Raw genomic sequence first — 15376 nt, forward strand, 5'->3', positions numbered from 1 at the left:
TATGAGAAAAAAACAGGAAAACCGGCAAGATGGCTGCGCAACTGACCAAATAAACCTACAAATGTAAGTTTTTTTTTCCATTAAAATTATAATAATCATTGTATTGTGTTAGTTTAATGCTGTTAATTTTATTATGTGTTTTTCTTTATAACAAGAACAAAAATCACAAATAGTTTGCTGGTATCTTGGTATCTTGTCCCATTCTACCTTAAATGCTGCCGCAGTTACATTCTGGCACCTCAGGTGACCTCTAAACAAGAAGCTGGCAAAAAGCTACAGCTTCATATTACCAAAGAATTAGGGGTAGGCGATAATAAATGATTGTTGCATCCCCTGTTATATGGAATATGAAGTTATATAATTCCCTAAATTAAGCTAAAGCCCCGCAGCGAGGTTGCTGAACTCTACCCTCCTCTGCTGTCACTGCAGACTGGCAGTGCTATAGCCTGTTAATGAAGTTATGTTCTTTATTTTTGAGGGTTGTTCTGTTTCGTAGGGGAAGGTTTCAACCACTACCCAGTGTAACTCAGTTCCAAGGGGCAAGGTGATACTCGAAAACAAAGGGTAGGGGTAAAAATTAGAAATGGGATTGGGCCTTGAAGAATCTATAACAAGGTGTATCGAATGTGTTTTGGTGGCTTGTGGTGGTTATATACACCACTAATGTGCAAAACTAACTACAAGCTCAGTCTCACAGTATTAGTTGTAACAGCCCATTAACATAAATGAATGTAAGCACATTTTTCCAGCCTACACTCTTTCATAAATGGCCCTATGGAGAACCATTTACTGAATGTTTTTTGAAGAACCAGTTGATATGCAAGTGTGGAAAACCTCCACAAAGTATAACTTCTGTTTCCATTTAAGGGTTTTTCTAGAACCATTTAAGAAACCTTTCTTTATAAGATTCTATTGAGGTGTAGAGAAGCTCTGTGGTCCAAAACTTAGCCTGTGGAATTATGAAAGGAAGAATATTGTAGCGCCAAAGACATCCAGTAGTGTTAAATGGAAAGAAGAACTTTGGAAAAGAAGCGCCTGGACATGTGCTGAAATAAACTGCTCTGTTCTTTTCATGGTTCTTGCTGAACAAAGCTGTTTAGTAGTAGCAAAGTGAGGAGAGGAGGAGCAGGAGGAGGGAGTGGAGAAAGCTTCTCTAGCTGTTCTCAGAAGAGACCCAGCTGGATTAGAGCAGGGACCCTCTCCCTCCCACAGCTAAGGGATGGGTCACCTCCCCTCGGGCCATGGCAGATAAAGACGTCCATTCATTCAGTGTCCAGTCAACTGTTTGGTCTGCTTCTTTCAACTGCTGCCCTGCTGCCGGTGCTCATACTGTACGCTTTTGGCACTGACATGAACTTCTTTCTTTGAAGGAATTGCTTTTACATGCACAAGTGACTTTGAAATTTGGGGAGTTCCAGAGTGACTGAGACTGCTCCTATTGTATGTTTTCCTTTCAGTTCTGGTGTTTATCATTGCTTTCATTAGTGAAGAAACTACCACGGTGCATCCAAAAATAAAGACAGCATGGAACCTTTCTTTTTTTTTTTTTGGATTTTCACCCAATTTTAATCTTCACTTTAGTTGTGCGCAAGTCCACCTGCTAGCTAGGTCTCCTTGTTTCACATACATGTCAACTCACAAAAGTAGGAAGATAGGTGATAAAAAAACTAATAGAATTTAGTAAGAACCATAAGCCCAGAGTTCTCACTGAGGTCGATAATTACCTCAAAGCAGTAGAAATCAGTGTACATTTAGTTTGTTCTGGTTGCTGCTCTTTGTTGTGTGAGCCTACTTTCCAATCTCTTCAGCACTTAAGATAAACACCTGCATTATTGCCATACATTTAATTTATTGATGGAGTGAAAATAAATGCTCCATTTGTGAGTTTTTTGTTGTACAGTTGCATGCAAGTTTAAATATCTCTGGCCAAATTACAGGTTTTGTTGATTTTTAAGTAAAATTACAAGTAACTTTCCACAGAAAACAAACTTAAAAATGGTACTTTATTTGCTCAGCATAATATAAACATAACATATAAACGTGGAATAACTTTTTCACTGGCCCTATTTTATTTCATTTTTTCCTTAATATGTTAACTTCAGAAAATAAACAGTAATTGGGCATTAATCTGTGCAGAAGTGTGTTCACCGTAGAAGATGAGCCAACTTATTTTCACTTAAAAAAGTAAAAACAAAACAAGTAATTTCACTTATGTAGCCAAACTTTTGCGTATGACAGTATATGAAGGCCTTTAAGCTGCTGCTTTATTTTCTATTTTGGTAGGCAATGTAAATGGCAGTGTGCATAATCAATCAATCACACTAGGCTTATTCGAGGGGGCTGTATTAGCCAGTAAAACTAGGAGGTGCAGCAGACCACAGTATTGCAGTATTGGTTGTAAAAGTGATAACAATACACAGCGCTGACATGTTATCAACTGTTTTTGGACAGCATGATAACCTGTGGGATTTACATTCATGACTGTGAAACTGCAGGCAAATACACTGAGGCTCACTGCTGTGCTATCACACAGTACTACCAAGCTGGGAAAGGGAAGGCTGGCACATGCTTCAGGTAAAGCCAGCCAACACAGCTTTATGAACTGCTGCTAACACAACATCACTAGATGGCTCAATGCGCTTGGAGGAGAGCACTACCTGCCAGTCTTATGTCAGCTAAAAGACACCCATGTTGATTTGCTGAGTGATGTGGGGATATGGATGGCCATCTACCCACCCAGAAAGAGCAAGACGGCCAATGCTTAGACAGTTACACCACTCATGAGCCTTGGTGATTCTTCTGTAAAATGAAAGTAACACACAGAAACATCTCATTTCACATGCTGATCCATTGTAGTATGATCGATATGCATACTGCTCAACCTCTCTAGGGCCAGATTTACATGACTTAAAGGAGACAAAGACTGTCTGGATTCATGCCTAACAATATATTAGATAATATAGAGTTAAAAGGACTATATTATAATGTTGAAGGCTACTGTGTATCACAAAACATTTCAGTTATAATAAAAACACTGTGGTGCTATCCTGCCACTGTTTGCAGCATGCACTTTTAACGCTTACTGGACAGCTTCCCTCTAAACTTTTAAAATAATGGTTTTCCACAAAGCATCCATCATCTCTGATGCCGTGAGGCACCTGGGGCCACTTGGTTCCACTTGGTGAGATATGTGCATGTTTTTGGTTATCGCTTACTATTTTAGTCACATTTCGCTGCACAGAGAAGTTGCGCCAACCCAAAAACACTTTTAGAGAACATTTTTATGATGGCTAACTTTGAGACAGCCTCTATTTTTAGCGTAGCCCTTATTTATTAAGAATGTCAGTTGAACCAACCCTTATGTGCAGTGGAAGACTGCCGACAGTGGAGGCTACAATTTTTACCACCACACTGCTGAGCAAAGATGACACCTCACATAATAAATAATGCAAAAATGCAGGCAGCTTTCTTACAAGATATAGTGTTAAGGCATTATTCAGTGCAAAGAGAAGTCTGTGGGCTGAATGTGAAAGTATTCAGTGAATGAACAGAGTATTTTTAAAGCTCCAGTTCTACATGCTGATCCATTTTATAACACTTTTAAAAAGGTTCTTCAAGGGTTCTGTAGTACACTGGTAGAAAAAAAGGTTCTGTGCAGGTCGATTTTTCAGTAATCAATGTACAAACAGTGCAAATATACCCTCAAAAGGTACAACAGTGGTTTTAAGGTCCAATTGTGTACCTGTATATCTAAAAATGAGCCTGGGACCAATGTGTTTTCCAGATATTACCAGTACACTCTCAGAAATAAACTGAAAGAAACTGTCACTTGGGCAGTACCCCTCTGGTCACTGGGATGGTACCCTCAAGGGGACATTTAAGTACCTTTAGTCAGGAAGCATTGTATCAAAATTGTATCATAATCCACTCAAATTATCATTTGAATTTATCAATTCAATTTTATTTTCAGGTTCCATACAGTTTTGATTGTGAGGCCAAGATTTAATTCAGTTTTACAGGTTTGTTTAAAATATATTGATTCATCTGAAAACAAACTAGTTTGATTTAGAGAAATATCCACTTTAATTCTACACAAAGATTGCAAAGTAGCATGTCTATGTGAAAAATACTGATCTTATGAAATAGTGAGACTACGCTGTAAACAGTACAAATGTAGATGACATACACCTAGACACTGTTTATAAATTTAAGTTCATTTAAATATAATTTGTTTTGCCTGTACTGTTTACTGTATTGAAATCAGTACGTCTTCAGTATACACTACCTTTGCTGCACCCCCACTTTGTTTGTACAAAACTATCCAGGATGCATTTCAAAGGCAGTGTAAGCCATTGGATAAGTCGCATAGTGGAAAAAGGGTTTTGTGTCAGTAGGAGCTACATTTGCGTGGCTTTGTGAGGGCAGCACGGCTGATCCGGGCGACGGTCCAGCTCAGCTGATCCGTCCACACTGCCATGGAGCTGAAAGCCCACAAGAGCCATATCGCAAACCCAAAACTCTGTTTACATCCAAATATACTGTCCATCACTCATTTACACAAGAGTGTCTCTTTCTCTCTCTATCTCTCTCTTCCTCCACCTCTCTCTGTCTTCTTTTCTCCCTCCTTTGCCAAAATCTTGCTCTGTTCTTCCCTTGGTTGACCAAGTCTGTCTATCCTCTCTCATTCACAGTCTATCTGTCTCTCTTCTGACCATTTGCCTCTTTGTCCCTTCTCTGTCCCTCACTTTTTCTCATTTTCTCTCTCTCTCTCTTGTCTCTATCTTGCCCATGTCTACCCCCCCCCACCCAAGTCTCTCTGCTCTCCTTTATTGCTCTAGCACTGGTCTCTCTCTCTCTCTCTCTCTCTCTCTCTCTCTCTCTCTCTCTCTCTCACTCTCTCTCTCTCTCACACGCACACACACACACACACCTTCACTCAGCTCTCTCTCTTTTACTTTGTCAATACCTTTCTCTCTTTCCTTTTCTGTCTCTCTATCTCAGTCTTTCTGTGTCTCTCTCTCCTCTCTCATTTTCTTTTTCTCTCGCTCCTTTACCCATGTTTCCCCCTCTCTCATTTACCCGTGTCTCTCTTTCTCTATGCTTATCCATGTCAACCCCCTTCTGTCTCTAACCCATGTCTCTCTCTCTTCTCTCTCTTTTACTTAGTCTATACATTTTTCTGTCTCTTTCCCTTTCCCCTTCTGTCTCTCTCTTCCTCAGTCTTTCTGTGTCTCTCTCTCTCGCCTCTCTCATTTCTCTTTCTCTTACCCAAGTTTCTCTCTCTCTCTCTCTCTCTCTCTCTCTCTCTCTCTCTCTCTCTCTCTCTCTCTCTCTCCCTCTCTCTGAACTCAGGCTCCTCCTCTTCACTGTCAAGCACGCTGTCTCTCCTCACCCCTCCTCTGTTTGGCTCAGTCAATGCAAGCTGAAGCCTCTTGTTGCTTGTGGCGTTTCTCGGGAATCTGTGATGACAGAACTCACATACGGAGTGAGAGAGGGAGAGAGAGAGAAAGAGGGAGAAAGAGAGAAAGAGCTGGAGTTCACCTGGACTACTCACTGCCTTCACTATGACCCTCACTGGACTGTACAGACTGTAAGCCGGATATAGGTAAGATGCTGTCTGAGCGAGGCGTCGGATTTTAATCAAGCTTCTTTCTTTTCAGCTTCACTCAAATATTACTGACTTGTCGCAACAGGTGTTAGCGAGCAAGGGGTTTGAGAGTTTGCATGAATTTTGTGTCACTGCTGTCTTATGGTTGTAATTATTGCACTACAGCAGATTATTGTTGTTCTTTTTTAATTCGTGAAATACTATCACCTAATACTGACTAGCAACATGCACTGTACTGACTTTTATTGTTTATGTTCTATAGTGCATTTATAGAATGTTCATGTTTAAACAGGATGGCATGTAAATGAGTTGTGCCATGTTGGACTGTTCCTATTGGCCCATTCACATAATGTACATGTCAAATGGCTTCTTGAAATGGTGTAAAAAGACAACTGGACTGCGGTATGTAGTTTAGAAGTAATTTGGTCTAAAGAGCGCACAAGACATGTGTAAGCAGCGTGCTGTAATCCATACTAGAATGCTGAGAGCAATATGAAGGTATATTGGTAAGAGTGCTTCAGAGATCCACAGCATAAACTGAAGGCAAGGCGTCCATCCTCTGCACTAATACATGTTAAACCAGGTTCTTGTGGAAGCTGTGAATGACATTCATAGCACTGCGTCCTCTTGGGCTGTTTGGCTGATCTTTCCTTTGCCGTGCTCGTGAATGAGGAGGCCCCCTTTCTCAGAGGATTTGAAGAGAGGGGCTGCAGGGGAAGAGGTGAACTGACTCAATCTAATCACTCTTACACCAACACTTCCTATGGACAGGAAACTTATTTCCTTTGGGAACGGGTCTTCTCCAAGGTGGTCTTTGTGTTTGTGTGTGGTTTTGGATGCAGCCTTGTCTGCTGTTTCATCACATTCTGGAACTCGGCGATTTTAAGATTAACACTGTTTATAATTTAGGGTTCACTGTTTATTTGTGTCTGATAACGTCAAGTAAATTAGGCTAAAGTGAAGGAAGTGAAAGACTAAGGCCCAATAACTTTTCTTTTTACTCCTTGAAATGTCACCTTGCCCCTCGGAACTGAGTTACAAGGGGTAGTGGTTGAATTCGTCCCCTATGAAATGAAACAAATAAAAAGAACATTACTTCATTAACTGGCCATTAGTGGAGTTCTGTAGATGACCCTGCCAGTCTGCAGTGATAGCAGAGGAGAGTAAAGTTCAGCAACATCACTGCTGGGCTTTAGTTACATTTAGAGCATCATTTGCATTCAATGAGGGGGGATGTGACAATTATTTATTATCACCCACCCCTAATTTTTCAGTGATATGAAGCTGGTGTCCGCTGTTCGTTAGCATGTTCAAGTTTTCCCATTCCAACTTAAATGATGTTACATTTACATCAGAACTGCTGCATCATTTAAGGTGGAATGAGAAATTTAGCTAGCAAGCTACCAAGTAATCAGCATAATGCTAGTGATTTTTGTTGTGCTTGTTATGAAAAAAAAGACCATGATAACAACATTATAGCACTGTTTTTGGAGTGTTTCTCTGAAAATCGGTTTGCAGGGACATGTAGTCCTAACACTTCACCCTACCCCTCTATCTATCTATCTATCTATCTATCTATCTATCTATCTATCTATCTATCTATCTATCTATCTATCTATCTATCTATCTATCTATCCAACCACTAACACCATGTACACAACATGTGTACATGAAAAGTGTAGTGTGATACTTTTCACACGTTTTTGTTTCACTTATAATACACATTTCTCACATCATTTTTTTTCATGTGATGCCATGATTTTTCTCAAGTGGTCACGTTTTTTTGCATGTGATCCCACACTTCTTGTAACGTGATTTTTCCACGTGATCACTTTTTTTTTACATATGACCATATGTTTCATATATGTGATCATGCAGTTTTTTCACGTGATCACATCTTTTATCACACCTAATCATACTTATTTTCACAACATGTGTGAAAAATAACATGTGGTGTCTAAAACGGGGATCCTTGACATTTACCACCTCCAGATCCACATATATATCACTGGAAAGCACAAAGGATAAAAAACATAAAAAACCCAAACAAACAAACAAACAAACAAAAAAAAAGAATTTTTGGCAAATTGTTTGGGTGAATACCCCAGCAATGTGTTTATCACTAAACATAAAATATCTACAGATTAGGCTTACATTAGCTTGTTTTATCCCAGAAATCAGGTGAAATGGTTGAAAAGTAAGCAGAATCTTTCGCCATGTTTCTGGAAAGGTTTTGAGTAGACTAAGCTGGTTTTTCACGGGGTTTATATTAATATTGTTTTCCATTTGAAAACATCTTAGATTTCATTTTTATTACTAAGTCTATCATTTATTCACTGCTTTTTAAGACAACGTTCCATCAATGGGCCACTGTAGTCCACTGGTTCCCCCTTAATATAGGCCCAAGGACCATCAAAGGGTGTTTTTCGGCTCACTTGTGGTTCATGGCCCGGTGGTTGGGTTTTAAAATCCTGTTATTATTCATAAAATATGTGGGATGGTTCTTTAGGGAACTAAAGGCGGTTATTTTATGGCATCACTCAAAGAACCTTTTGTGGCACTTTTTTATTTTTTAAGCATGTGAAAAAGTGTCTGTCAGCATTAGTTAAATAACTGTAGTGAATTTTATGATTGAACAAAAACAACTTTTCCACCAAATGTGGTGGCTTCCAGTTATACAAACACATGCTAAAGGAGCGGTTGAGCAGGGTGTGAGAGCCTGACCTTGCTTGCTGATTGGGCTGCTCTTCTTATCTGCTTTTGAAGGTTAAAGCCCCGAGGTGTGTGTTTTCCTCTCCTGATTCCATGGTGCGATGTGTGTGTGTGTGTGTGTGTGTGTGCATGAAACACAAAGCAACGTGTTTGATAAGAGCTGACCGCAGTCTGCGTAAGCCATGCCAGCTGGCGCTTTCTCATGTTTGCAACGGCAGAGGTAGAGAGAGAGAGAGAGAGAGAGAGAGAGACAGAAATGAAGAGCTGGAGAACAGAAGAGAGAGAGAGAGAGGGAGAGAGAGAGAGAGATGTGGGAAAGTGCCACTGATTTTCCACTCATTCTCCACTCGTTCTCCATGCATGCTTTGGAGAGTGCTGGAGCATATTCCTCACACTCTTTACGGGTGCTGAGGAAGATCAAATGCTGTGAGAACACTTGATAATCCTTGAAAGAATAGCTGGAATATTTCACGCATAAACTGAACTTCATGCAGTGCATAATGTGTTAATCAGGCCACAACGATCGTGATCATTAATATAGTACTATTAATATAGTACTGTGCAAAAGTCAGAGATTGATGTTCCAGTCAAAACAACCATTTTACAAGTTATTCTTAAAAAGAACAGAAAACATATTGAACAGGAAATTAAAAAGAAACCTCAACAACTGCATCTCTACTCCTTACCACTCTTCACCTTTATTGCAGCTTCCATTCTTTTCAGGAGACTTGCTTTTAGTTTTTCAAAGGAGTCTGCAGGGATGTTTTTCCACACCTCTGAAGTTCAGTCTTAGAAGCTGGTTGAATTTTCTGCCTATCGTGATCCAAGTGATCTCTGGAAGTGAGCTCTGGACTCTGGGGTGGTCAGTCCATTGTTCTGAGAACACCAGTAACTTCTTGTGTCTTGATGTGTCTGCTTCCTTTTCTCACAGAGCTCATTTCCAAAGCTCTTCTTGTGGATGTCCAGTATTTACAGTCACCATTCAGCACATAGTTTATCAAATGAGTCTTTAACTTAAATCATATGTGCTGCTGATGGAATTAAACAGATCCATGCAATGGCTAAAGTACAATTAGAAGTCAGGAGCTGTGCTCAAACCTGTATGATTATTTTATATAGATTTGAATGTAATATCGTGTTTTACTGTCATAACCTAAATAAGTGCCATCACATACAGTTTTAAACAGATTTCGACTTTGGTGAAGCTGCATATCGTTGCTGTCCAAAGAAAAACAAGTTTCTCCAGAATGGTAACTTAACCAAAGGGAGCAAAAACCTTCTTTACATTTGGTAATATGTGAAGATGTTTTATTCCAAGTAATTAGAGCATTGCTGTTGGCCCATCATGAAATTTTTACGCAATGTAAAGTATAGCCACTGTGCTTAAATGATGCAGAAAACTAAACATGGACAAAAATGAAGATACAATTGAAGATAAAATGTTTTTCCTTGGACATGACAGTTATAGTTGGTGTGTAATAGGTAAATTTGAACTGAGTTCTTAATAGTACAGAACATTGTTAAGACTGTCATCACGCATATTGGTTCAGGTCTTTGGTACACTAGTCCATTCTTCTCCAAAGGCATAAGCAGCAGGTTGTTGTGTCGCATTGCCTTACCTTATCATTCTCATGATGAAAAGCATCCTCTTTATTGACCCCCCCACCTTCTCACCCTGCCACTGGGTGTTCAGGTGATGTACTTCAGCTGAGGTGTCAAAAAGGAATGCTGCTTCGTTCCCTGTCAGTGTGTCTGCTGCTGCAGTTCAGTGTAGGTGTTTTGTTGGTAGGGGTGAGCTTTAATGAGGGGGTTAGCAAGGCTGCTAAACCACAGCTTGGCCAGAGCAGTCGAGCTGCTCTGATGAATGGCCTAGCATGCTATAAATCAGCCAGTGGCAGAAGAGGAGCTGGATTCCTCAAGCTGCTGATGTCACTGCCATCGTGCCTGAAACAGATCCAGACTTGAATCCTTAAGCTTCAGACAGATGTTCAGCCTCAGAGATATGCTCTTTTCCTCTCTCTGATAGCTCCTAACTGTCGTTCTCATGTGCCGGCCATGAACAGGATCCACAACAGCTTGTTGGTCTTGTTGGTGCTATATGGACCAATGACCTTCTTTATTAAATGATAAAACAATGAGGCGTCTAAATTACAGATGAATCAGTGTATCACGGTGCAAATTTGGTCTGACGAGTGAGGTGGACCAACATCGGGAGGCTAAAGCCTCCAAACTGCAATTCAAACTAGGTGAACAAAGTACACCTGCAGTTAGAGTTATCAAGCTGTACTGATATGTAGTGGCTTTTGAGCAATTAGACAATTTATTCTCAAACTCTATCAAGTACGCTGCTTTTCATTAGTCTATGAAACCGTTCCTACCGTCTGCTTGACACACATCATGCTTTTAAATTGTGTGTTCAAGTTAAATAAACTTTTTTGGCTGAGCTCCCAAGAAAGAGCAGCATATGCCGACCACAGCTGACCAATCAATATAAAGAAAAAATTTTTGGCCTAATTTTTGAGCACTTTCATTGTATTCATGGTTTTCTGTTCATTATTACACGTCAGTTTAGATGTCTATCATCTCAGTCTTTCATGTTTTCTCAAATCAGTATCTTGTGTTTACTTGTCACTCAAATGTGATAACCTGTTTCCTATGAATCATGACCTGTTTTTTTTATATATGAGAAATGTGTTGTGTTACACTTCATGAAATTAATATTACAACACAAAAACAGAAATAATGTATGTATTTTTTATATCTATGTCAGTCTATGTCATATTTTAGAAAAAACATCTTGATAATGATAAACATGACAAAATGTATTGGGAATAATTGCAGAAATCCAACAGTCTCACGTCATTTTGAATGAATGCTGAATAAAGCAGAATAATACTCATGAGTTGACTGAATGGTGGCAGAACTTTTCAAACCCACCCTCCAGATATGCTGTGTATGATATATAATCATATGTACATTACATAACATAAATAGTAGGGCTGCAACTAATAATAAGCAGTTGATTATTCAGGAAAAGAAAAAGTGCAGCCAGGAACAGCAAACAGCAACAGCCATGCACATGATGTCAATGCTTCTAAACATCTCAGCCATCTGTGTTCGCCCTCTTATGCACAGACGTTATAATAACTAATTGATGAGATTTATTGCCAATGATTTTTCATGATTGCCATTATGGACAATGTTGTGGATCGTCATTATGGACAGTTCTGGACAACTAACCATTAGGTGTTGTAACCCTAAAAAACTGACAATAATAATAAAACATTCATACAAATAAAAGCTGTTTGGCTAGCTGCTTGGCTAAGTGCTGTTGTAGCCCACCAGAGATGCTGTTTTTCTTACAGCGCACCTTCATTAAGCCACTCTGTTCTACCTTACAGTGACAAAGTGTGGAATATTTTATGGACAATTCACTCTTGTCCATATTTATAATCAGAACTAAAGGCTGTCTTTCATGACAACCATAACTGCAAAATGTGGGAGGGCCATGCTCCCTCTTACCCCCCTGATTTTGCACCAGTGATTTCGCACCACTCTATATTGTACTGATTGGCTTGACTATGATTAATTCACTCTCATCCTTCCACTGCCTTACTATAGTTTATTAGCATTTTGGTAATTTTCACATACAGTTTCAGAGGTGAAACCTTAAAATTCAAATGTCTGCTGTATTTCTGTATTTTTAACTTTTTGTTTTACTGTTATTACTGTTGCAGGACTAATTTTGTGCCTGTGCAGTGTAGTGTGAGTGCATCTGAAGTCGAGAATGCAAGCATTTTACACAAACTCTAGCTAAAACCACACTATATTCTTTACTTTGGCATCAGTGGTGGTTGCGGCACATCATAAATTTCAGAACACTGATATGTTGATGGTGTTGAGGGATGCAACCATTTAAATCTTTATCTCCCTCCTTTTTCACTGTAATGCTGATAATATTTCAAGAAATATTTCTGGAAGAAGTGCTGGCAGTGGTACTGCTAAATTGCTTCACATCCATAACCACAAGGTTATAACCCTGAAATCATTCATGGTGAACCAAAGAAAATGGATTGCATATCAGAGAGGTGCAAATTGTAAAGTTCCATGTCCATTCAATTGCATTCTATCATTGCACCCTTAACATGTGATGAAAAGATGAAATATTGCATAAAAGTCTCATGTTTGGACTGAAGAATAGAAAACACATTATTGCATGATCTCTATAGCGGAGAAATTAGTTGAATCTGATGCCAAAAAGAGCTTTTATAAAATCTATTGCCACAGTAGATACTTTTGAACAACTTGTGTAGCTTTTACTGATATTCGTAATTTCAGCAAACTAATCAGGCTTTGTTGTTTATTTCAGGTGTACCTCTGCTAATTTTTGCCTTTTGACGGACCAGCCTTCTCCAGATGTTTAAATATGACAGAAACAGTAGGCTTTGGCTTCACACTAAGACTCTTCTTGGTATACCTTGTGACTAGTGCCAAGCTGTAGAAAAGGTCATGGAGGCTCTATCCATGGTGACTTTGGAGGGGCAACCAACCTCAGCGACACCACTGACCCCCAAAATGACTTTTTCAGCATTGAAGTCAACAGCAGGGATGACTGAGGATGGAAATAAGACCATGAGGAACATTTCTTCTGAGAATGTTGTAAACGTAGCACCCGAGAAGCAGGAAAATGCAGAGCGTAATGTGGAGAATGAAGATTTCATACAATCAGAACATGCTTGTGCACCACAAGACAGCAAACTGGGATCTATTCTAAACCTCCCCACGCTAACGAAGGAATACAATTATACAACTGGAAACACTGTGATTGAGAACAAAGATGATCTTAATGGTTGCTGTTATGGATCTGACTTTGTGTGTCTCTTACAAGAAGACAACCAGGCAGTGTTGTTCTCAGATGGTCCAACACTAAATGGCCATGCTGTGGACACTGTAGCTAACTCCAAACCTCTTTGCCCTGTTTGTTCTTCAAAGATGAGCTCCCAGGTAGACCACACTCATCTTCCAATGAACTCCAGTTTGCCAAGTGATCCTTTATCTAGCACTGCCCCAAGTAATGAGGCAGGTGAATTGCCACGGATCATCAAGCACAAGCCAAGTTCCATCACGTTTGCAGATTACACCTTTCTTCCAGCTTCCGTCCAGGGCGTCCATGAAAGTTCTGATTCTGGTGAGTCTTCTTCTTCTGAGGAGGAGGATGATGATGATGATAACGTCTTCACACAGATGCCTCAGAACAGGGAGACTGTCCTTACCTCTCGACGGAGGAGAGGTGGAAGGAGGCAAGGGATTGTTGGAGAAGCAGCTAAGTGGGACCCAGACTCCAACGCCAGGCTCGGTACTGGTGGCTACGAGGGGGAAGGAGAGAGTAACAGCCATGAGGTGAGGGCATTGGTTTAAATACTGTGTATATCTGAACTAAGCTCATCAGCCAAGACTAAAAATGGCTAAAAAGGCTAAAAAGAGTAGTTGCAGCATGAAACCTGAATTTTATCTGTACTTTTTCTTGTTTTAGTAGACAGCATTACCAGAACAGTGTCAGACACCAAATAAGCATTTTTTAAGTCATCTGAAATTACTACTACTGGGGTCCTTAATGGTGGAGTTGGGAGGGTAACTTTAGTAATCCATTACAGTACAGATTGTTCACAACTTGTTAAAAAGCATCTGTAACCCATTCTGAAGCGTTGCTGTATTAAAGGAATCTGAGTACTGCCATTACTTTTGCATTACTTATCTTTTACAAGTCATACAATTAGATAAGAACAGGTAAAAGCAAAGTAACAGAAAGTGCTTTATGAAACCAAATTATGTAGATGAAATATGATTGTCTGCCAAACCCATGCAAACCTGATGCAACATGTTCTTTTTTGCAGTGTTTTGTGGTCTCACACTCCTATAAATGGAAAACAAAGCTATAAATTAAGAAGAAACCTGCAAAGGGATATTAAATAAATAAATAAGTAATTTCTTTTTCATTCAAGTTAAACCACATCATAATTCAAAAACAGAAGTAGTCCTCCTCACATGGAAGAGTAAATATTAACACTCCAATGGAGTGGTAACAGTAAAATCCCATGAGTCAATAATAATGATAACTGATAACAGAAAACAGACTGCCGTTTCTTCATTGATTTCATTTATGTAGTCATTTGTACATATTCAGTGACTATTTGATTATCTAATATTTGCATCTGTACTGGATTGTCCCAAGAATTTTACACATCAAGCCTTAGTCTGAGGCCTTCCAAAGCCTCCCTAGTAGTCAAAGGCCCGTGGGCACTAGCCTGGTCAGTAGTCCATACCGGTTGGGTAGATTCCTTTCCATTTTGAAAAAGCAAAAGCAGCAAAGGGAGTTTTCACAAATAGTTTGGTTGTCTGTAGCCAAGTTTGAGCGGCTTTTGGAAATGCACCACATATGTGATGAAGCAGATGGTAAAGCATTGACATTTGATGTTCCAGCTCATCCCAGAGGTGCTCAAAGGTGAGGTTCAGGTCAGTGTAGGCTCTGTGCAGGCCACTGGAGTTCCTCCACACCAAACTCATCAAACCATGTCTTTATAGACCTTGCTTTACTGTTGATACTATGCTTTCTTATAGGTAGCATTCTCCTGGTATCTGCCAGGTTCGTCCATCAAACTTACAGATAGTGAAGTGTGATTCATCACTCCAGAGAAAATGTTTCCACTGACCCAGAGTCCAGTGGCAGCATACTTTGCATCATTCCAGCTGATGCTTGGGCTTGCGCATAGTGATCATAGGCTGGTGTGCAGCTGCTCGAACATGAAAGTCCATTGTATGAAGCTCCCAACGCACAGCTTTTATGCTGGTGCTGCTTCCAGTGGCACTATGGATGTCTGTAGTGAGTGATATAACAAAGGAGAGGGGAATTTTTTGCAATTCAGCATTTGCCGGCCCTGCTCTGTGAGTTTGCGTGGTCTACTGCTTTGTGACGGAGCTGTTGTTGCTCCTAGATGCTTCCATAATATGCTTACATTTCTCTGGGGCAGCATTAGCAGGGCAGAAATTTCACAAACC

At 39.8% G+C, this 15376-nt stretch overlaps 1 protein-coding gene across 2 annotated transcripts in view; it reads left to right on the top strand.

Moving 5' to 3' along the window:
* Positions 1 to 5391: 5391 nt before the first annotated feature.
* Positions 5392 to 15376, top strand: part of stard13b (StAR-related lipid transfer (START) domain containing 13b) — a 133005-nt gene continuing 123020 nt past the window's right edge. The window contains exons 1-2 of one of the 2 annotated variants that reach the window (XM_017708618.2): positions 5392 to 5605; positions 12690 to 13720. In XM_017708618.2, coding sequence (XP_017564107.1) covers positions 12830 to 13720 — 891 coding nt within the window. In that variant the 5' untranslated portion in view covers positions 5392 to 5605; positions 12690 to 12829. The remainder of the gene's footprint in view (positions 5606 to 12689; positions 13721 to 15376) is intronic. The other variant, XM_017708619.2, reaches the window with a different exon arrangement.

Source organism: Pygocentrus nattereri, chromosome 17 (genome assembly GCF_015220715.1).
Source record: "Pygocentrus nattereri isolate fPygNat1 chromosome 17, fPygNat1.pri, whole genome shotgun sequence".
NCBI classification, from domain to species: Eukaryota; Metazoa; Chordata; class Actinopteri; order Characiformes; family Serrasalmidae; genus Pygocentrus; species Pygocentrus nattereri.